Source organism: Aphelocoma coerulescens, chromosome 4A (assembly GCF_041296385.1).
Source record: "Aphelocoma coerulescens isolate FSJ_1873_10779 chromosome 4A, UR_Acoe_1.0, whole genome shotgun sequence".
NCBI classification, from domain to species: Eukaryota; Metazoa; Chordata; class Aves; order Passeriformes; family Corvidae; genus Aphelocoma; species Aphelocoma coerulescens.
This window is the reverse complement of record NC_091018.1, coordinates 7,981,717-8,005,167: the sequence shown is the minus strand read 5'-3', so window position 1 is coordinate 8,005,167 and position 23,451 is coordinate 7,981,717. Positions and strand designations below refer to the sequence as shown.

At 45.6% G+C, this 23,451-nt stretch overlaps 1 protein-coding gene across 14 annotated transcripts in view; it reads right to left on the bottom strand.

Annotated features, from left to right (window-relative positions):
* Positions 1 to 23,451, bottom strand: part of MBNL3 (muscleblind like splicing regulator 3) — a 97,501-nt gene that overhangs the window by 9,888 nt on the left and 64,162 nt on the right. For 9 of the 14 annotated variants that reach the window (XM_069015193.1, XM_069015200.1, XM_069015189.1 and 6 more), the window contains 6 exons: positions 23,105 to 23,269; positions 14,937 to 15,137; positions 13,256 to 13,492; positions 5,603 to 5,753; positions 3,298 to 3,333; positions 1,105 to 1,199 (listed from right to left, as the gene is read on the bottom strand). In XM_069015193.1, coding sequence (XP_068871294.1) covers positions 1,105 to 1,199; positions 3,298 to 3,333; positions 5,603 to 5,753; positions 13,256 to 13,492; positions 14,937 to 15,137; positions 23,105 to 23,269 — 885 coding nt within the window. The remainder of the gene's footprint in view (positions 1 to 1,104; positions 1,200 to 3,297; positions 3,334 to 5,602; positions 5,754 to 13,255; positions 13,493 to 14,936; positions 15,138 to 23,104; positions 23,270 to 23,451) is intronic. The other 5 variants (XM_069015195.1, XM_069015194.1, XM_069015196.1 and 2 more) reach the window with 5 other exon arrangements.

Sequence of the window (23,451 nt, the reverse complement as noted above, 5' to 3'; positions counted from 1 at the left end):
CAAGTCTGAGTAAGACCTGATCTACCTGAAAATAATGACAAAGCAAAGAAAAAGACTGTCAGTTCCTACTGCGAGCAGTAAAACACTGCCTAGGACTTATGCAGGCAAAACTCCTACTGAAATCCTCATGACCTCACAACCAGCAAAAGACTAGAGGATGCCCCCAGAGATATTACTGGCATTCAGCATGGCTAACAGCCTCCAACAGAATAAAGTGACACCCCAATTTCTTTGCAATAGCTCCAAACCTGAGAGTATGACAAATAAAAATGCTAAAATTAGTACTGGGGGAAAATTTTTTTAAAAACTGTTTGAAATGTCTCTGGTCTAACTGGGAGAAGTTGTGTCACACCAAATTATCAGGAAGCATCACTAGGACAGATTGTGCATATACAGTTCAGGACTGGTGCAGAAGCAGCCATCACACTCGGTATCTTCAGAGGAAAGTTCTGGAGAGAATTATAGCTCGGCAGACATGCATGGAATCCTGTACACTTACGGCAGTGCTATAATGGCACGTACTGCACATCCAGAATCCTTTCTGTAGGGATGGGTGACATGCTATTGGCATAAAAAAAACTTTAGACTTCACAGCCTCACCCCTGATTTTTGGTTGTCTGGGGATTTTTTGGTAGCTTTTAGAGTCCAATTTTGTGGTGGGGGGAGGCTACTTTGTGTTACCACTTCCGCTTTCCAGCCCAGAGAGAACATGCCAAAATACCACACGGAAGGATGCTCGGGGTGATATTTCTGCTTGAGACTGAAAGCAGAAGTGCTGCAGGTCTTGTGTGACTGTATGCTCAGGAGACTTAAAGCCCATTTTTTGAGGACCCGGGGGGAGGTGTGTTTTTGGAGGAGAGCCTGCACCCCTGCCAATCGCCCATCCCTACACTCTGGCTGGGCTTGTGCCCATCCCGCAGGTGGTAGGAGCGGCCCCTCTTGGATCCCCGGCCACACGCACACACACACACGCACACGCTGCCTCTGCGAGCCCGAGCCTGCGCCAAGCAGGGCGGAATGGCGCTCGACCCTGCACGGGATCCAGCCCCTCGCCCGGTCTTCAAGATCTGAACACATGAAAGAAAGCCATTGAAAGGGCCAAACCTGATTGGCGGTAGCTGTTGCAGCGAAGGGGACGCTGGTGGCAGGAGTTGTTGCTGCAGACACAGTGGTGGGCGTAGCACCGTGCATCATGGGCACTTTCGGAAGGGAACCATGGAAGCGACATACGGGAGGGTGGAGTGTATATACATTTTGTTTGTTTGGTTGGTTTTATGTAACCATGACAACATGTGGTGGATTTGGGGGCGTGGCAGGAATCACAGCAACAAGCCATGTGACATCGTCATGAAGGACACATCGGGGCGCAGCATGCAATCACAGTGCAAAGCAAGACAGCGTTGGGAAAAAAATAAACAAGAGAGAAGGGGAAAAGCCAATTACAATTATAATTAAGGAAAAAACCAAAACATTCTCAACACTTAGTACATTTATAAGCAGAACAATGATGTATTAGACTCCGAGGGCCAAATTTCCAAAGGGGGGAGAGGATGGGTGTGCTAGCAAAAGCCCATGTCAGCTCGCACCCGTGGGGAGTTAGACACAGCCAGTGCACGTTCCTTTGGGTGGGGACATTTTGGCAAGCGCACCCTCCCGCCCGCCTGGGAAAGCTTGTCCCCTTCCCTCCCCACCCCGTCCCCGCCAGCAACCAGAGGTACATGATGCACTTTGCAGCAGCTGCCGCAGCCCTTTCACCAGGTCTTCTTGCCTCTCTCTAGCAGGGACAATGTTTCGGCACGGGACAGAGCTGGAGGCATGGCAAATGAGCGGCTGGCAGACTGAGCTCTCTCTGTACAAATTCAGCATGCTTCCTTTCCACCCTAATTCTGTATGATTTGGCAAAACTCCCCTCTTGCGGGGTGGGGGGGATGAAGAGGGGATGGGACAGAGAGGGAAAAATACACAAATGCATCTGAACAGCTACAATTTGCAGGAAGAGCATCCGAAAGAACAACACGGCAGCAGGGAGCTTTGGCAGCCTCCTGAAGCTGTGTGTCCCATAGAGCACAGTGCTGGAAGGGATGTTCTGGTGCACACACGGACATTCCCCAAACCCGAGAGGGTTTTGCGGGGCTGAGAAGTCCACAGGAAGGCCCAGCCATCCCCACAAACATGCGGGGGGGAAGCAGACTTGCCTTCCCCTCCACCCCAGCAGCCACGGCCAGCCCCAGCATGGAAGGAGCGTGTGGCTGCGGCTGTGCACACTCTGGCCATGAGATGTTGGAACATGTGGGTTGGGGTTTCCTACAGGCAGAGCTATATTTGAGGGACTCGGCTCCTTATCATGCAAGCGATGTGTCCTCCCTGCTCTATAGGGATAGGCAGGTTCAAGAGCAGAGTGTTTAGCCACTCATGCCAGAGCTTCCAGACCTGCTCTTGGAAAGCCTTGCACCCTCCCCAGGGCTCCTGCTTCTCTCCCTCTGACTAATGCAGGCACACACCTGGATGCCGGTAGTCTTGCATAACCTTGGCTAGAGGATGAAAGCTCAGCTTTCACCCACCCTGCTGTTCCCAGCAGCTGTAGACAGAGGGGAAGGTCCTCAAAGGCCTGCAGAGGTTTCAGTAAGACCCAGATGCTGAGCCTGAACAGAGCTGATCCCTGCAGCACTAATGAGCACATACTCAGACCCACTGCCTCCCTGCATCCCACGTATATCTGCAGTGGTACCTCCCTATGATCTCCTGTACCTGCACATCTAACACTGCCCTACAGAGATGACTCTCCAGCCAGTCCATGGTCCAAATCCTGCTTCTCTTACTGTACAAGCAGCACCCTGCTCTGGCAGGGGAGCTGACCCCAGATGTGTTCCTCCTTAGCACCTTTGTTAAACCAATCTCCTAAAATATCTTCAGAAGAACAACTAAAAATCCAAACTTAAGTCTGCCTGTTGCTTGATACAAAATAAAACAAAAATAAGCCAACAGGATCCTCCCATTGCTATTTCCTTGTGTTAGATAACAATGACTTAAATAGGTTGTAAAGACATTTAAGTGACAGATTCTTGTCTCTGAAGCAGAACTAAATAGGGATGGAAACACATCACCTTGGATTCTCTTATTATTAGTCACATGAAACACTGCACTGCACAGAAATTAAAAGGGATACAACCATTTAAGCCTCAAAGAAGACAGCAGATAGACAATCACACCACTCAACCACCCATCTCACTGATGCATACTAACTTGCAATCTCTTTCAGATTAGGAAAAATTGAGAAGTTTGTGTAGAAAAACCTACCAACGCTTGCAGTGGGTGTCATGCACAGAACTGACCCTGCACACCATGCATTGAAGCGTGGAAAGATGAACAAAAGGGATATTTCATTAGTGAAGCTTCAGTGTTAGATATCACTTTAACTAAAAAGCAGGTATTCTCTTTGCAGCATTCAATATTTAAGCACATGCAAACAAATTCTGCATATTGGTAGACAAATAGTTTAAACTCAGTTTTAAGAGATCATAGCAAACCAAATTAATTCTTTAATTCTTGAGTAGTAGAGAATAAACTCCTCCCACCTTGGTATTACATGACACTATTGATCCCAGAAATCTGGGTTGTTTGGGATTTCTTGGGTATTGGGTATGCTGATTACTTTCTGATCATGTCAGCAGAAAAAAACCTGCCCTTAGAAGAACGTCACACTCATGTTAAAACTGACTTTCCAAAAGCAATTTACTCCCACAAGCAGGGACTGGGATTCAAAGTCTCTCGTTTAAGCTGAAAGAAGCATTTATTTTTCTGGACTTGAAAAAATTGCAGTGGTGATGCTATTTTCAAGAGACAGCCTGACTCCCCCTGCCATGGCAACCCATGATGTTGATCTCTCAACAACTGAACAGGAGATACTAAGAAAAGCAACAGCTCCCTTCCCCTCCCCACGGTGAGGGCTGCGATGCGCCACCTCTCTGCTTTGCTTTCCTGAGCGCTGCCAAGGCTGAGCCCAGATCTGGAGTCTGATGTGTAACATAAATTCATCACAGATCCATCCTCTGACTGGAAATTTGCTGCTCTGCCCAGCATTAATGTCTTCAGACAAGAGCAGATGCCAGTAAGCAGCCCTGTTATGCATCAGCCCTGCACGTAATTTCACTGCCGTAAGACCAGCACCACAGCACAGCAAGTACAGCTGGGTACAGCTGATTTATGGTATTCCATCAGAAATGCATGTCCTTATGGCAACTTTGGCAACTGCGACCTTGAGGAAGAGAAGTGTGTAGCCAGCTGGGGGACGTGGCATTCCCCAAGGTGTTTCCTGTTTTCTGTTTCGTGCTTCCTGAAGTATTTCACTTGGCATCTGACAGAACTGTTGTAAGGTCAGCTCAGCCCAGCCCCTCCAACACTGCAGAGCACCAGGTAAAAGGCTACTACTCCACCTCTCCACATGAGAATACACTTCCCTGGAAGAACATCTTGGCAGCTGCTGAGTTCTAAGTGCTTCCAAGGGCTGTCATAACAGAAAGGCCACATAAGCACAGGGTTTAGGTCCCCATTCCCTGGACCCACACTCCACCTGAGAAAGTTTGCTCTCAGGACAGGATTGTCTCTAAAGCTTTTCCCCTGATCCCAAAGAACAACAGGGCCACGGTGCAGGTCCACTGTGTGTTCACCTCCAGGGGTCAGCCCAGAGAAACACTTGGTGTATTTTTGGAAATATCATCTGACAAATACAGCATTAAACATTAAAAACACTGCGCATTAATTTTCTTATGATGCTCTGAATGATAATAATGATTCTAAAACACGAGGTATCAACTCTGGAATAGTCCTAATTCAGCCACTTACAATACTTTCCACTCTAAGCAGGTTTTGTTTTTCATTTGACTGCAGTTAATTTGCCAGTCAGACGTCAGTCACATCTGCCACATTAATATTTCCAGTCCTCTAAGAATTACTGAACTGTATCTTTCAATTTAACTCTGAGACCTTAAAGATACAATAAAAGCTGGGAGTTAAACTGCTTTTAAAAAGCTTAGGGTATTGTACTGGTCAAAAGACAAGAAAGAGGGAAATATATGCCTTTAAAGAGGATTATATAATCTGTATTTACTAAAGACTAACCTTTCCCTCTATAAACATCACAGCTGCTGCAATATGTAGGTCAGTAAGATACAAGCTCAGGAAGGTGCCTACAGGCTCAAGAGAGCATGCATAGAGGTCCATAAGACACTTTAACATGAGTCCGTAAGACGGCTACGGAAGAGTCAAAGAATTAATTTGGGATTAACCAGTTGAACCATAAGGAGAAAAACAGAAAATGTGAATTCAAGATACATGCAGACATTTTTCTTAGTTTGACTGCTTTAAAAAAACCCCAAACCACACAAAAAGGGCTAAGAAGGATCTTTACATTTGAAAAGCTCTAAACTGTAGTAGGTGAAGGGAAAAAAGTCAAACAACAAATGTTAATTTTTCATCCATTTTTAACATGAAACTACACACCAATACTCTTTTGCTAAGGACTCTTACAAAACTGCTCATTAGCTGAACACCGAGGTCACAAAATAAACAACCATGATGGTGGGGAAAGCAAGGAGACACTTACCTGTAGGGATGAATGTAGGCTGTTGCAACTGCATGTTGGCTAGAGCCTGTTGGTAGTGGAAAACGCTTGGGTTAAAGACTGTGGTGGCACCATTGTTTTTTTCAAGTGCTGGCCTCTTTGGTAAAGGTTGAAGTGCACCAGGCGGCAGGGCCTGTGGATAAGGAGTCATTAAAGACACGTGGAGTAAATGAAGGGGCCCAGATGTAGGTCAAGCATGCAATAAATAAGAGGGGGTCTTGGCTGCAAATCACCTGCAACTGTATCAACTTAGCAAGACAGGAAAGAGAAGAGCAGCTAAGTCACAGTACAAGTAGAAAAAACAGCTTCACTAGGTAAGCAGTTAATAAATGAACCAGGAGGAGGGACAGAGTCCAGAAGGAGGAGGGATGCTAAGGAGCTTTTCAGTAGGACTGACTTGGGTACAGAGGGAGAAAAAAGCACAGGGAAAAGGAAAGGGAGAGGTGATCGCCTGGACAGGATGCTACAAAGAGCAGTTGCAGGCAACAAGCATTAAAAACCCCCAAACAAACAGGAAAAATATAGTAGATGACTATTTAAAACCCATGAAGATTAGCATAATGAACAAATGCCATGGAAAAAAAAGGGATGCTTGCCTCTGGTTCAATACCTGCCTACATGTATGTGTGCATGTGTGGAAGCGTGCACACTGTGCAGCCAACCCATGTGTCCAGATGGTAAAGCTGTAGCTGTTGTCAATTACACACATAACATTACATTCACAGTAAAATGCATTTCCACTTGTTAGTAGAGAGGCTGAGCAACATGGTCAAGACCAGGCCTGATTCTCCACTACTCACACCAGAGGCACAGCAGCCCACCAGCAGATTTGGACCAGCTCCCACTTTACAGAAGGTGGCCTCCATCAGTCAAATACTGCTCACTTGTTATTAACAGTGGAAAAAGCCATTGACAAATGCCTTCTTTTCATTCTATCACACCACGGGCTTCTTCCAGGCTGTCAAACCTGTTTTATGATCAGACTTGGTAAAAAGCATTAACCCAACTCAGGAACTTTTCTCAGTAAGTTACTCATCATTCACCCAAGCATGTCTCAACAGCAAAGCAGTATGTCAGGTTCTTTAGAGACAGGAATGTTTCTAATGATTTACAGCTTTTCATTGTACCCAAGTAAGAAACAACAATTTTTACTTCACATTGTGATAGAAAAGGGTCCTTTTTAATTATGCCCCGCAGTCCTCTTCCGTGTAACATTCCCATTGACATCAATGAGATTTAAGCACATAGAAGTCACGCAGAAGCAGGTAATTTCTGACTAGTTGTTAGTCTGTATCATGTAGCAAAGCAATGGCTGAAAAACAGGGTTATCACTCCTACTTTTATTTTAATAGGTCACAAATGAATGGTAGGTAATGGAGAAGGTTTGGCTAATGAAGGGTTAAAGCTACAAACACAGTACTCAGAAGAAAGAATACAAGTGAAGATATTTTAAAGCCTTATGAAGATCAACACACAACAAGAGCATAAGTGAAAGCTTGCAACAGTTTGTCACTATCTAGAAACAGGTTTTCACTTTAAATTTAATTTGCTATAAGAGACTGCTCATCTGAGAAATGTTAAGCAACATACTTCCAGGCAAAACATTATTCCATCCTATCTCTACTCACATGGTGGCTTTTGGGTGGTTTTAATATTAAAAAAGAAAATTAGAAGAAATTGCATTTGCAAAACTGCCCACAGACATGCACACATCCTTTGCCTATGCTAGCAGGCATCCATTCTCAGCATTAGGATTTAATCTTCCCAGATTTCTTCTGGCTCCTACCAAAAGACAGCAGTCAGATGGGACAATATTCTCAGACACAAACACCAAAATATTTTACTTAAGATCCATATTTTAGGATGATGTACCAGTTTTCATTTCTAGGTAAGCTTTCATTGGTATCTGTATTAAATCTGCCTGTATCTACAACTCATCTATTTAATGATGGCTATATGAATGTTCCTCCAGGCATGGGACAGATCTGCAGCTTACAGAGTCTGGAGTAGTTTCATGTACATCACAGAGGTTTTACAGCTTTACAGTGACTGAAGAACTTGCTACTTAAATTCATGCCCCTTATGGTCCCCAATTGCTAAATAATCCTTTTCAGACACTTCCAAAATCTGCCTCAGAAGAAGAATTTACTAATTACAGCAAAGCAACTTGCCAGGCACATAATGGACTTTTGACTCCCTGCTTCTTGGCCAAAGGCTGTCACCACCCCAAACCCCACAATGGTAGTGCCAAAAGCAGAACAGCTGGAGGCTTTGAGACCTTGCTGTGATGTCCCGGCACTTCCTAGGACAATTCCCAAGACCAGCACTGCAGTCAGAGGGAGCATACAGACACCAGCAGGCCACAGGGACGTCAAGACACATCAGACTATCCCATCACCTCTCCAGCATCACCCTCCCTACTAACCTGCTACAGCCCCTTGGGAGCAAGGGAAAGAAAGGGGCTATAGCAGCCTCACTGTTGCTCCCTCAACAGCACCCAGCTGGAGAAACACAAATAAATGCAGTATTTCCAGAGTGTTCTAAAGAAACAAGCACTCTGCAGCAGCTGCTGTGCCACCTGAAGTCCAGCTCTCCCACGTGGGCTCTGTGGGCACAGGAGCCAGGAACCCATCTTGATCTGCTTCTGGTTTGACACAGCCCTGTGGGTCACCCCTCCACCCCACCAGCTGGAGGAGTGTTCACACAGGATCCATGAAGATGTGCTCCTGCTGTTGCCAACCGATCTTATTTTAGATACTAAGGTGCAGGAGGGCCCAGGGAGACAGAAGGATCTGGCTTCAGCCCTTCTCCAGCCCTTGTGCAGAGGTAAGAGCCTCAGGCCAGGAGCACACTCACTGAAAGGCATCTATAATACCTTAAAGACGCATCTAAAATTGCACATGATGAAGCTGGGCTAATACAGGTTCTGCATCAGGATCTGGGTCACAGGATCACACAAATGTGTCTCATTTGACATGGGCTACAATTTTTGTATCACTCAAGACCTGCAGGAATTGTAGCAGCTCGAGAGGATACAACATTTTTTTCTCGCACCATGTCCTGGCTCTGAAGGAATCCCACAAGCAGAATATACAACAAGCAATGGAGACTCCTCACCACCAAATTCTGTAGCCAGTGTCTCCCCACTGCAGCAAAGGAATTAGACTAAACCCTTGTAGCAAAGAACTTACTTGATGAATTAAAAACCTCATGCAGCTGCTTGTGCTTTCCCTCTGTACAAGCTCTGACCACCACAAAAACAGCAGCAGCTTTGAACAGTAACTTTTTCTGACTTTATTTTTTTCCCTGTGCGTCTGTGTGCACACATGGGTATGCAACCCTTGCAACAGCATCTGGACATCTGCACCAGTGAAATGGTTAAGTCAGTTCAGTATCCATGTGATAGTCCTGCACTGATCCAAATGAACAATTTCCCCTACTAAAATGCCAGGCAGCCTCTCATTTTCGGGCTGGGAAAGCCACAGTCCTGCTTGAATGAGCATCTGAACAAAGAGGCTTGTGCCACTTCTCTGCATGGCATGGAAAGCAATTCTTCAGCAAGACTGACAGATAAAAACACACTGCATGCCAAAGTCAGAATTTCCCACGTGTGTGTTTAACAAACCTCTTGTTATTTTTCACAAGACAAGAACTGGATTAAATCTTTGCAACAAACAATTTAATTGCACCTCAAAGTTTCCCTTATATCTCTATCTCCCGGGACCAGATCACACTTTCACCCTTCTGCACTCAGCAAAGAGGGGCTGGGTCTGCTTCCAGGCATGACAAATACAGAATGATCTGAGAGAGGGCACCCATTCCCTGGCAAGCAGCAGAAGCAATGCGAGCAGTGTCCTCTGAAAATCATACATGCTCTTATCACTCATGAATGGTTCAGTAGAGGTGACATATTCCAACAAGTGGCTGCAAACCTTTAGATGTGTCAGAGCAGGAAGACTCAGACAAGTAACTTCTCTTGTAGGGTTTGTTCAGTGGGGGAGTACTTATGGGCTCTCCCATTCTCTGCCAGACCGTGTCTCCTCAGAGTGGTGGCTCTTGTAGAGGGCAGCGAGACATTGTGCAGGTCCTGCCTGCGCTGGCTTTGCAGCTGTGTCTTTGCCAGCTGAGCAGAAGTGAGAGGCTGCGACATCATTCACAGCATCATTCCACCACTGCTGGCAGAAGCTGGGCCCTAGCAAGGCTTCCCACTGCTGCTGCCTAAAACTCTGATAAGGAAACCTCTTGAGCACTTAAACCCAAAAACAAGTCTTTGGAGAGGAAGGGGAGCAGATCAGCTTCTCCTTTCTAGCTCTGGGAATGAGAAGCAATATCAGCTTGATGGTTTCACAGCTCCTCTATGTCCACTCTTCCCTCTCCCTGCTATAGCTGGGCAACAGAAGCTTTTTTTTTTAGAATGTATTGTATCCCTTATTATTTGGGAAAACAGGAAGGAGCTGTCTTCTATGGAGCCAGGACTGACAGTACTGTGAGGATGTCTTCTGCCTCACTATGGGCATCATAAAGCCAAGTAAAACATATTATTTGAGATTCATAAAACAATCAAAACTTATATGAAGACAGCTTGCAGGTAAAAGCTCGGGGAGCAGATCCCATGCTTAAGACTGAAGCAAAAGGCACCCAGAGAGAGGTCCCTTTGTTGACACTGTCCCACTGGGGAATGAGGGGATGAACCACAGACAGAGCTAGCTGAAGGGACAGCCATCTCCCCAGCTTACCCAACACATGAGCCAAGTCCAACATTGCACCTGCTTCAGTTCCCAGCACAGATCCCTAAGGATGCTATTTAGCCCTCTTCCCCCTAAATCTCAGTTGTGCCCATTACACAGAACATCCTTGTGCAGGGCAGTTACCAGCATGGCACTGCCAAACAAGGCTGTGATGTTGGGAATACAAAGAAAAGTTACTGGATCTGTCCCGCAACCACCCAATCCTCTGCCATTTACAGCACCCTGCAGACCTAATGAGCTAAATTCTCTAATTCTCCCTGAAACATTGCATCTTGTGACTCCAAAGTGTTTGGAAAAACAATTCAAAATCCAGAGCTGCCTCCCCGCAAGATTATTCACTGTCTCCAAAACACATCCAGGCTTCAGGAGGCAAAGCTCAGATATTAATGGATGGTGTGTGGGGCACAGGATTGGTATGTCTGAATGCACACTGAACATTTCTGGCTGGGATGGGCAGTCTCCCCAGGCACTAACACCACAGAGCAAGAGCAGAAGGCTTTCATGCAGACTAAGATGGTTATGTGCAAAGCAAGAAGGTGAAAGGTCCAAGTACCAGGTCAAAGGTTGCCTCGAGCGGTCGCTTCAGTGATCTGACAGCTGGCTGAGTCTTAATTAGCAGGCAGCGAGCACATTAATGGCAATGGGCCGGGGAGGGGGATCAAGCACAGTAACAAAAACAGCAAGCAGAGGTGTGTCAAGAGAAAGCAACAATTTGAGGAGGAGAAGAGAAAAAAAATTAAAAAGTGAATGCATTACACAAGATATTAAAAAGACGAGGCATGCACAACACGGGGTGGCTGGGTAATTACCTGGCCTAGTGGCAAGTCAGTTATTTTGCCTCAGTAAGTTTTAAAAGTAAAGAAATGTCATCACAGGACACGTGCTTTGGAGCTTCATCACATCGGCTGGCACATCTGGGCAGAAGCGCTCAGGTATTAGCACCTGCACAGGGACTGGCACTGGGCTCCAGCCCTCATGCTGCAGCTACACATCATGCAGAGGCCAGCAGAGCACCAGAAAGACCACTGGAAAAGGAGGGAGCATCAAGCACATGCTTAAGTGCTGTCCTGGGACTGAGCCTTACCCAGTTCATCCAGTGCTGCACTAACTTCAGTCAAGCAGGAGTCAGTAAAGCTACTACTTGTGTACACCAAGTAACTGCAGGATTGGGTCCCTCAGAAATGCTGAATTTAGATTTGAAGTCATTCCAAATCTGTTTTAGAACGTAGACCCATAGCCTGGCATCTGTTTTTCACTCCAAGAAAATGGAGCACCTTTCTTTCCTTTATTAAAGTCTCACACCTCAACAGGTACAGTAAATGCATCAAACCTTGAAAAGTCAATGAATAATGTAGGCTGTTTTGGTAGCAGGGGTGATGCAACAAGCCATCAATAAATATTTTAAAGGTTCTAGTTAGCAGCATACAAATAGAGTTAATTACATTTTTAAGAGAAGCCAGCAGGATGAATAAAACATGCCTTGGCTTTGGTTAAGTAGCAGTGTCCTAGATAATTAGTGAAAAAATAAAGATTCAATTGTGAAAAACACAAGAGTTTTATTTCAGAAGGTTATTTTTCAACAGACCTGCACTCATATTTCAACAACAATAAAAACAGTAAGAAAACTAATAAATAAACTCTGCAGGACAAATAAATACTGCAGTATAAATTAATTGTTCAAATTACATTCCAGGTAATATTGATACTACAAGGAGGGCACTTGCTTAATTTCTAGAATTGCCCTGGCTCTGCATTAAATTGCATAATGAATTAAAAGCAACCTCCTTTACTATCTTAAAAAAAAGAAAAAGGTATTTAGAAAAATTTTAGTAGCCTTAATAAAAAATCAAAGAGGAGGTAAGACCTTTTTTAATATTAATTTTAAAAAAATTTAAGAAATCATAGAAGCGATGGAAGGGAGGACTTCTAGAGATCAGCTAGACCAACACCCTGCTCAAAGCAGGGTCAACTACAGCAGCTTGCTTGGGACTCCATTCAGGCAGGTTCTCAGTATCTCCTAGGATGGAGAATCCTGTTGTAGTCTTTGTTCTTTCTTTGGTAAATAAATTTTTATTTATGTTTAAATGGAATGTCCTGAATTTCAATTTGTGTCCATTGCTTCTTGTCTTTTCATTAGGCACCACAGGGAAGAGTTTCCCTCCACCTTCTTTACCTCCCACATCAGGAACTTATGCACATGGCTAAGATCCCCTCGGCCTCTTCTTCCCTCCCCAGCTCTCTCATCTCTGGAATAATAGGTGCCATTAAACCCAACTCAACAGAATGGCAAACATTTATATAAGCTAGGAGTCACCTGGTAAGTCTTCCTTGACTCATGTTCAGAACTGTAGATACAAGTAGTCACAATTCAACTTAAAATGCAGGTGGGACCATCTCTTCCAGGTCCAAAGCATCAAACAGGTCAGGAAGTCACCCTTGGATTGTGTCTTGTAATTTCACTAAGTCTTGGCAAAGGTATCGGACACAAGTTTGCTAAGCTCAAGCAACTGGTATCACCCACTTTTTGCAGAGAACAGGCCAGGATCTCCCTGAAAAGGATGTACTACTGTGTATTGAGGAAGCTGAACTGACCCTATGAGTCAGCCAGGGAAGGCGTTGGGTGCTGCTGCACTTGTGTTCATGTCACATCACAATGTCATGTCAGCAAATCACAGGGTTGGGCACCATGTCCCTACCTGGTGAGATGTACTGTGGCACTGAGGGCTTCATGCTGTGGTGAGAATGGAGACAGGATGAAGAGATAGGATGCATCTTGCACATGCTCTCAGCTCTCTAGTCAGCCATTTACAAAGCTCTCTACTTTTCCACAAATGACACATGAAATCTCTTAGCAATGGAAATGTAGCTTGAGAAGAGCTCTACTTACCATTGCAGCTGCAGCTGTCTGGTTCACCTGGTGTTGAGCTGCCTTGATTTTGGCTTGCAGGTGTGCAGGGGGATGAAAGTACTTGCATTTCTCCCTAGAGCATCGACCTTTGATGTAATCCATACAAACTGTAACAGTATTTTCATTTGTGTCTATCATTGCAATATCTATAGGGTGAGCATAGCGGCAATCATTCTCACCACGTGTGCAATTTCCACGCTGAAACTCTCGACAAACCTTAAAAGAAAGTCACGTTGTTGAACAGAACATCAAGTTACTTTTCATTCAGTATTTTCAATACATAATATCAGTTCAGTTGGCCACATTAAACCATGCGTATATTCTAAATCCATGCTCATCTGGGGCAACACATATATCAACAGACAGAGGGGCAACTGATGCTACTCACAACTGCTTCAGGGGATGAAAAAACCCACAACGTTAATAAGGCCAATTACCAAATGCAAGCGAAGTACAGAATTCGTGCAGAATGGAAAGTGACCCCAGAAAATCAATGTCATTTTGACAAAGCTTTTGCAGCTCAGGATTCTTCCCTTGCCTCCAAAGCTTAAATGTTAATAACTCTGCTATTTGTGTCTCACCTGGATTATGTATTTGTTGTGGATCACACTCTTGGGTAGGACATTTAATTCTAAATGTTACATGCTGCTGGCTATTTGTAACAAGTACTTTTTCTTAAAATAGGAGATGCCTCTTTCACATAAATAGTCTCCCTTCCCTTCACAATAAAACCCCGACCCTGGCATTACGTGACTGCACATCTGATTACGTAGCAATGTGTTTGAAGGTGTTGCCAAAATTACTAGGTGTACTAGGATTTTGCAGATTCTCTGAAGTTATGACCACTGAAGCATCAGAGGCAGAGGAAAAGGTTCCACAAAAAGTCTGCAAGGTTTCTTGTCCAAGGAACTGAGAGAAGATCTTGAATAATATAGCAAGTGCTGTAGCTCATGCACCATTGTGCAGTCAGACTGAGCGTGGGGAAAGAGGAGACATCAGCAAGGCAAGATAAAATACATAACACAAAACAATATGTTTTGAAATTATACCCTTCTCCACTATCTTCCTGTGTTATAATTTACACCTGCAGGGGCCTCTGACTTCAGGTCCTCAGCCCTTATCTCCTGCAGAGTCTCTGCTTAGGGTTTGAAAGACATTTACAACTCCTCCACCACTAAGTCCCAGCATGTCCAGCCAACTGGGGAGGGAGAGATATCTTTCCAATGCCCCACACTCATCACTCTCATCAGTGTAATGCTTAAAGCTTTCTGTAAAAGCTCAATAAGCTCAGCTCTACAAAAGGGAAACGTCTGCTAGCTCCAGAACATCTCCCACCCAGTGAAGGGTAAGGGCAGACCATCTACTTGTTTTTTTTGGGTCTTTTTTTTTTTAAGCATGGAAGACCACATGCAAAAAACAATCCTAACCCTGCTCTAATAGCCACTGATACCAGAAGAGTGAGTTTTCCCAAATTTCTGAGGATTTGGGAAAAGGTCCCGCAAGAGCGTCTGCTCTGGCGGAGAGCAGCAGCCCTGCATTAGGAAAGCTGCAAATTAAACTCTGTACTGTGCTGCATCAGGTCATTTTAGCAGACAGCAACAGTTGGGACCACATGTACTGTTCATCCCTGTCAGCACTACTGTATCAGATGTCCAAATACCTCCAGTTTATCCGTACGCATCAGTTTCTGCCCAGCAGAGCCTCCTGGTACTGTAACAGTAGGATTTCCGGAAACCAGGACAGGAGTATTTGGTAAAAGCTCTGCAGGAACCAAGCCCATCCCAGGAGAAACATGACTCAGGTAGGGACTAAAAGCCATTGTGGGGCTTGTTGCAAGTGATGGAGTCACAGGAAACGTTGTCTGTGTATAGAAAGAGGAAAAACAAAGTATTAGTTAAAAAGCTCTGTCTTGGATTACCCATCAAAGCCTTGCATCACACTTCAATCCTTTTAGACAATTTGATTAGCCACATCAAAATGCTGTGCTCTCCAGTCTATTCATTTATTGCTATTTATTTGCGATCCATTTGCTTCTCCTGACTCACAGATTTGTGACTCATCCTGAATACAAGGCATCTTGATTTGTCAGATCAAAGCATATTGATGATCTTTATAGTTTAATGACACAATTAAGGATTTCACGCCAGCAATTAGGGCAGGCCCAAATGAAACAGACTTTGCATTCCCAAATTAACGTCTCAGCTTCTTTATGCCTACACTGCAATGCTGTACAGAGACTCCAAGGTAAACTGCAGCTTCAGGACCTGGAAGCAGGTAACTCCATTAGCTGCTCTGCTGCATTCACTATCAGCCTGCCCTGAGCTCCATGTTAGCATGGCCAGTGTGCCTCAGGTTAGGCCAAAGGCATCATTCCGTCAGGTGAGGTATCTCTACTGCAGTACGCTTGGTGGTCAGGCATCCTGCACATCTGGGGTTGGTTTCAGAGTGCAAACACACTCCAGGCAAAAGCCATTTTGCAGAAGGATCTAAGCCTGTGGTCCATGTGAATGGCAGCAAGAGGACACCAAACTCATTAATGTCACAATGTGCCAAATCTCATGGCTTTGGCAAGAGCAGGCGAGTCTTGGGCTTGGAATAGCAATGACAGCATGTACCAGATGAGACGGCTCAGGTAGACTAGTGCAAGGTCCAAGACCCCACCTGTGCTGCAAGGAGCCATGTTCTCCTTGGGACAGAACAACATGCCAAAAAGATCTCAACCACTTCAGGTCCCTACCATTGTGTTAGGCAGGTCCTCTGAGTGCAGCAGAGCTTCAGTGCAGGGGGCCAGAGGTGCTTCCCTAACCTGAGCTGCTCCAGCAGAGCTTGTCTGGAAAAGGAGCTGCTGTGCTGGCAGGCAGGTGAGCACAAGGCTCCTAAGCAGATGCTCAGTTTAAAGTCTGTGACTAGCCCCTATAGCCAGGGAGTCTGTGAGGTTTTAAAGCACAAGATCCAAAGTATTCTTGGGAATTAAACCAATTCCAGCTGATGAAAAACTCCATCTGCCCCCACTGAAAATGAAAGCATGCATGGCACCACACCTGCTCCTATAGCAGGGGCTTGAGCAGCCCCCAGGGAAAGCAGCCTGAAACTTGCAACCATTTTTATTTTCCTTCCTGTCACCTGTTCCACTGTGAACTCTGGGTTTCAGTTAAAGCTACTCACATTGCCAGGTGTCCATGATACCATCCTTGGAAGCTACAGGCTCTACTTGGCAATAAATACAAGTGTGCTTACACAATGGCTTGGGGCAGTTTTTTGGCCACACACATCATTCCCACCGTTCTTTTGTTTTGCTACTTCTAGTCCTGTGAACTTCTAAAAGAAACCACATATGGGCAGTGTGTTCCTCAACAGCATCTTCATCCTGGTACTTTCATATTTTGCTTACTGTGATGTGGAGGAAGTTATCCCCCACTAACACCAGCCAACTCCCTAACCCAGCTTTAGCTCAACAATTCCCTGTCCTATGGTCAGTGACAACAAGCAGCTCCCAAGCCGATAGGAAAGGGAATCGTTGACAGACTATATCCCATTTTCTCCTCCTCAGTGAGAAGACACAGCTTCCTGCATCAGTGGTGCTGGATGCTTGAAGTGTAGCAGAACCAAATAATTCTCTCTCTGGGAGGGATTTCCAATTTTTCTTCTTGGGAGCCTTAGTCAAGCACTGCTTCAACTGTCAGGACACTTCAGCCACTAAAGCCAGAGATCTCCCAATCCACAGCCCTTTATTAAATAATTTTCTCCTCTCTTTCAATTCTCTGTGGCTCCCAGACATTTTATACCTTTTGTTGATAAAAAAGTCTCTTCAGGATTTTCAAAGCTGTGACTCCCTGAACACTTTAGTGAGAAGGCAGCATCCATTAAACTGTTTTCTTCTGTGTGACTACCAGTAATTACAGTGGTATCTGCTGAACTTCCATCACCTTTTGCACCATAAATGCTATTTTAAGGCGCTTTTCCAGTCTGGCCAGTCTGCACAGGTTACGTGAGGGCCTGACATTTTGTCAGCATTTGTTTTATGCACCCGTAGTAGCCCAAATGTTGAAGTACATATGGCTTGCACAAATGTGTGGGCAAACCTACCCTATATGTTTTTAGCATAATAAAATATAGCTAATATAGCAGAAGAATCCTGACTGACCAGGTATGGCAAAAACATTGCTCCAAAATTCCAGGAGATCCTTTAAAGCAGGCTTCTCCTGCTTGGGTTCAAAGACAACCAGCAGCCAGGCCAAGGACCTCGCTGGTTTCTGAGACAAAGGGAAGATGTTCCTCCTACTGCTGAAGGAGGGATTTGTGCAGACTGGGAATGCTGGAGGCTTGCAACACCACACACTGAGTGAATTCACCTGAAACATTCACTAAGAGATGATATACCAGCCTCTTCACCAAAGCTACTACAAAGGTGGAAGCAGGACCTGCTCCCTGAAACAAAATCTCCATCTCCCTCAAAAGCAGTCCCTCTTCTCACTGGGAGCAATCAGCAAGGGCTAATGGATCCAAACCCAAGCTGAAGCGCGTGGAGAAAAGATGTGCATGAGGAACAACTGAGTAATACGATCCACTTGCAACCCTGGAGACCTGCAGAGTGATGCTTGAGCAGGATGAGTTTTTATTGCTGCTGCTGTTTGTTCAACCATTTCCGTGCCCTGACAGTTGCTGCTGTGTTCCCAAGGTTTCATAACTGCTTCTTCTGCCCACCTGCAACATGTGCCTGCTTCTCTGATTGGAAGTGACAGCTGTGCTCCACACCCTGCCTGCAGGCCGGGGCTGACACTTACAGCCAAGTGGGTGCGAAGCCAGGGAACAAGCAGACTATACTCAACATATTAAACATACAAGAGCTGGGGTTTTAAGTCTGGAGTGTGTGAAGCACTCTGAAAACTGTGCCTTTGTGAGCTGGTACCAGGGAGCTCTGTATTTATTGTGGCTGATGAGAGGAAAAGATGGGCTGTGCTCACCGCCAGATCTGGCTGCCTGTCTTGGATTGGGAAATCCAGTCTGGCTCATGCATCAATACCAGCAATAGGAGTGCTGCCAGCCAGTTCTCTCCTCTATGTCTGTGCAGGTCCTCCCTGTCCTCAGGGAATTTGAGCAAATTTCCTCCTTGCAGCCAGAACCCAAATGTAATTTTTACTCCAAACAGAACTGCCCACCTCAACATGCCTCCTGTCCACGTCTTGTGACAGCTGTGCTGCTTTTGGCTGAGATACAGGTGATTTTCTCCACAGTAGCTGGTGTGGGGCTGTGGTTTGGATTTGTACTGGAAACAGCGTTGATAATTCAGGGATGTTTTTGTTGTTTCTGAGCAGTGCTTACACAGGGTCAAGGGCTTTTCTGCCTCTCACCCCACCCAACCAGTGAGTTGACTATGGAGGGCAGCACAAGGAGTTGAGAGGGGACAGAGGACAGCTGACCCCAACTGACCCAAGGGATATCCCAGACCAAACAGCATCATGTTCCTGATACAAAGCTGTGTGAGGAAGAGGAAGGGAGGAACAGGAGACATGCCAGAGCAATATTATGGCTGTACACTAAAAAACCAAACTCTCAACTTAATTGCTGGTGTGCTCTAGGGCAAAACAGAGGGATTGAAAGTATCAGCACTTACTCCTGCTGCCCCCCTCTTAAAGCTCTTGCTAATTCAGGAAATACAGAGACAGGTTTCCTTGCAAATTAACTTTTATACATCACAGAGACACTACCAGTAACTCCTGTGCAGAGGGAAACAGGTTACAGTGCAGCAGCAAAGATTTCAGGCTGGTTGCAGTTCACAAGACTGGTTTACTGAGTATTAAAATGCTTGTAATAATAGCAATAATTTTAAAAAGCTGAAATGGCTGTTTTCAGAACACATCTCAGGGGGAGGGTTGCCAAGGACTTTGACAGCTCTGAGCTCCTCACAGACCTCAAGCATGGAAGCTGTTGGGTTGAAGGTGTGAGCAGAGAGAAGGCACCGTCCCAGGGAGGGACATTTGTCACCAGTGGTGGCAACAGAACCTGGAACAGCTGATTTTGTTAACAATCTAGAAGTTGCATTCGATTTGCCTAGCAGAAATTGTGCTAAAGCTAGAGAAGAAACACAGAGTGGGTGTGAAGAGGAAGGCAGAGGAGCGGTTGGTGTTTTGTCAAACACAAGCTCTGTCTCAGCCAGGAAGTGTTGATTTTGAGTTACCTCAGACCCTAAAAAAGGGAAAGCCTGAAAATGAGAGGCCCACTGTAAATACAGAGGTGTTGATAGAATGAAGGAGGGGAGACAGGTCACCACTAAGCAGCTATATAAGGAAAGCGCACAAAAAACAATGGCAGCTTACAGTCTGGTAATAGAAACTGAAGATAAAGATCTCATACTGACAAGACTGAAAATCTTGATATTAAAAACGTAATTGATGCTGTCAGAAAACCCAAAAACCAGTGTTCCCCTCCAATGTAACTGCATGGGGCTGGCTGGCTGCAAAGTCACCCTCCAGCATGAAGGCTGAGCATGCTGGAGTGAATCCAACAGGCCACAGCATCCAGCTACTTACCACCACAGATGCTCATTTCCCCAACCAGACTGCAAAGACACTCTAAGTTCAAAGGATCTCTCATTTGTGGGCTGCTGTAGTGTAAAAGACAGGTGTTAACACCCCATAGCATTGTCTCTTGGGAGATACCACCTCCTGGGTGGGCCAGGGTACGTATGTTTATTCATTCCTAGCATGCCTTTGACTAGAGGCTGATATAAATCAGGTTTTTGCTGCACAGAACAAATGCCTGTGCAAAGCACCTGTCGAAATCGGCTCCAGCACCTGCTCCAAGCATCACTAGTCAAGCAAGTTGCTCACCCTCTGCTTTAACCCCTACTCAGCACCAAGGAGTGGCAGCAGGATCCTGCTGCCCCAGGAGGGGACAAAGGGCTGGGTTAAAGTCTGGGCTGTCTTCAGGGGCATGGGTGACTCAGAACTATCAAGATAGTCCTGTCTGCAAAGACCTTGACAGGAAGAAAAGATGAAGAGCTTGAAAACAAAAAGAGGAAACAGCTTCCCTAGGCAGCAGCAGAGGCAGCTGAAGGGCAGGAGTGCCGGAAGGTGTGTCACCACTGCCGTGATCCATCAACAGCTTGTTCAGGCACTAATGGGGAAGCACCGGGCAAACCAGTGCCCTGCTCCACCACATCCATTGGACCCTGGGCTGAAGCACCTCCATGGTCAGCTCTGAAAGACTGTCCCACACTGCTGCAAAGGGGTAAAGCAGGATGGAGAGGGTGGGGACTAGGGCCAAGGTGCAGCACTTTTTGGGTAGTCTTGCACTGGCACACACAGGATGCAAAGTGAGCATATCTGAGAAACCAGACACAACACTGACCAAAGTAGCTCCTCCTATCAACGCCAGAGCCCAGCTCTGTGTGTCATAGACAGACACATTCAACGTCATTTCAGGAAGCCTGGTGAAAAGCTGTTATGTCAAGTGCTAGTTTGGTTTGGATTTGGTGGCGGTTTTTTTGGTGGTGGTTTGTTTTTTTAACTCCTGGTGAAACTGCACTTTAAAATGTCTAGGCATTCAGCTATTGCTGGAGCTATTACGCATGCTGTTTCAAATCTCATCTCTGGCAAGCATCCCAATTAAGCAGGCATCCCCGTTGATCAGCTTTCAGATCACATAGGATTTGTTCTGCTGTTGCATCTGATCCAATACTTTCTGCTTTGACGAATTTCATGTGTAGCCAGAAGGAGGCCCCACCCTTCTCATTTAGAGAGAAAAAAAATTCTCAAAGCCAGCTTCCACTGACAGCATCTTTGGGAAATCAAAGGCAGTTGAAAGAGCAATCTCTTGTTTGTCCTGAAATTGGTGTGGAGCAAGTTGGGCTACAGGAATCAGACCAAGAGCTTGTTTAGTCTGAGTAAAGTGTGGGAAAGCAGGAAGGGAGCAGTCACTGCAGAACAAATTTTTATTTTCTTCTTTGCTCATGTCTCCCTCATGGCACAATTTAGAAACCAGAGGCCTTTCTCATCCGATAAGGTTACCTCTGAAATGAGAGCACTAACCAGAAAAACCAACACAGTCAGTCTCAGAGGCAATTTAAAAGGCAGGAGTAAAATTTAGGAGCATACTGGACCCGCAAGATTGTGAAGTGGGAAGATGGGAACTTTCCAAAGAGGAAATCCCAAAGATGCTTTGAATAGCCAGCCAAAGAGTGTCCACCATGAATTCCCCACAGAGGAAAACTCCAAACAGGAAGGTTTGCTTTTAGTACCGGGCTTGGAAATCACTGCTACTATTTTGTGAGAATTCAGGATTTCCTTCTGATGTGGATATACTTTCAAACTCCACAAAAAAGAGGTACAAGACTACAGCAGATAGGAGCCTAAGGCACAGCACAACTAAAGACTTTTTCTGTGGCAATTTTCTCTCACCTGTACATCTTCAAAATGGGAAGAATTAACAGCACTTTCCTAGCTTATATGGCAGGGCCAAGACAAAGCTACTAGCAGACACACATGCTGATCAGAGTGATGGCAAACATGGAAAAGCCCCCAAAACACAGGGGGAATATGCCAGACTGAGGAAATGCCCCAGTCTGGTGGCAGAACACCGTTATAAAGGGACACTGGGCAGCTTTCCTCTGCTGAAACAGCTCCATCACAAGCTCTTACACCAAACATCACAACAGCCTCCAACAAGGAGGAATCCTCCACTGTTCTCTGGCGAGGATAAACCAGAACCACCTGAGCTTTTCAAAGCTGGGGTGACAGATGCTGTGATTCACATGGGCAGAGAGGCCAGGTACTGTAGGTGGGACACCAGGAGGCCAAGTTCAGGCTGGTTCACAGACTTGACACCTTCAGGCTAGAAGCACTTGTCCAAGAGATCTGGCCAGTCCTCCTGTGTGGCATAACATGAGGACCCTCACCCAACTACAGCACACTAAGTGCACATTGCCCCAGGAAAGATACTCAGCCCCAACTTTAAACTGAGAGCTGCCAATTAACTCTCTGTTAATTCTCCCAATTACTCTCTGCTGATTCAGATCAGCATTGAAGAGCTGCTTCAAGACCTCTGACAGTTCTTAAAATATACATTATGACAGACTAAAACTCAGCTAACGAATATCATCTCCTCCCAGATACACCAACCAGCAGACACAAGCCATCCTCTCTCTGGCATAACAGGGTTCTCCAGCCTGAAACCTGTTTTAACCAACAAGCCAAAGCAGGGACAGGCAGTGAAGGCTTCTTTGAACTACCTGCTCTGCAAACATCTGTCTCCCACAGGCTTCCCTTCCTACCTGAAGAAAAGCAAATCTTTCCTGCTCTTACTCTAAATCACCACTACTGTAAAAAACAAGTGACAGGGTTGTGACATTAGCATAACTCTCTGCTGGGACAACTGCAGTGAAATGGGTCTCATTCCCAGACATAAAAAAGTATTAAAGTCTAAACAGGATTCATCTTCCCCAGTTTTAGTCCAACGGTGCAACACATCTAGTCCAAGGGAGTCAGCATCATCTCAGTGTAAAACAACTATCTGAAACAGGATCCACTGGAACTGAGCCACTCAGAACTTCTGGGATGTATATAAATCAACGGGTCAAATAAGCACCTGGTGGTAAGACCCTTCCACTTGAAGTCCTGAATCTCACAGCTCCTCAGTTATCAGAGGAAAAGAGAGACACAGCCTGCAAGAAGATGCAAAGGCAGCATCAGACACCCCTCTGGAAGATTCTGCGCAATTCTGAGCAGCACAGACAATGGCCTGAGCTCAGGCACAGGGCTGGAGCCTCTGTGAACAAACAGGAGGAACAGGGAGCAGTATGAACCCGATGGATCCGTGGCTGTAACTCACAATTGGCTGTAGTTGCGCACCCGGTAGCATGAACTGCATTTGCTGAGCAAACATGGCTGCGGCTGTCTTCTGCTGGATCAGGTTGTTGCGTCCATTTATTTCAAGTTGTGTTTTTAAGTGTGGGGGAGGGTGGAGATATTTGCAGTTCTCTCGGGTACACCGGCCCTAAAAAACATAATGGAACAGCATTTCAGTGAATGTAACACCCAGGGCAGACAGAGAAATTAAGGATTGTCTGGGTTACTGGAACAACACAATCATCGAGGCGGAAGTGGCTTGGTAGCTACTATGCCTCTTCTGTGATTTTCAGATAGTAGGTGAAGAGAAGAGCAACATGACTTCTCCTG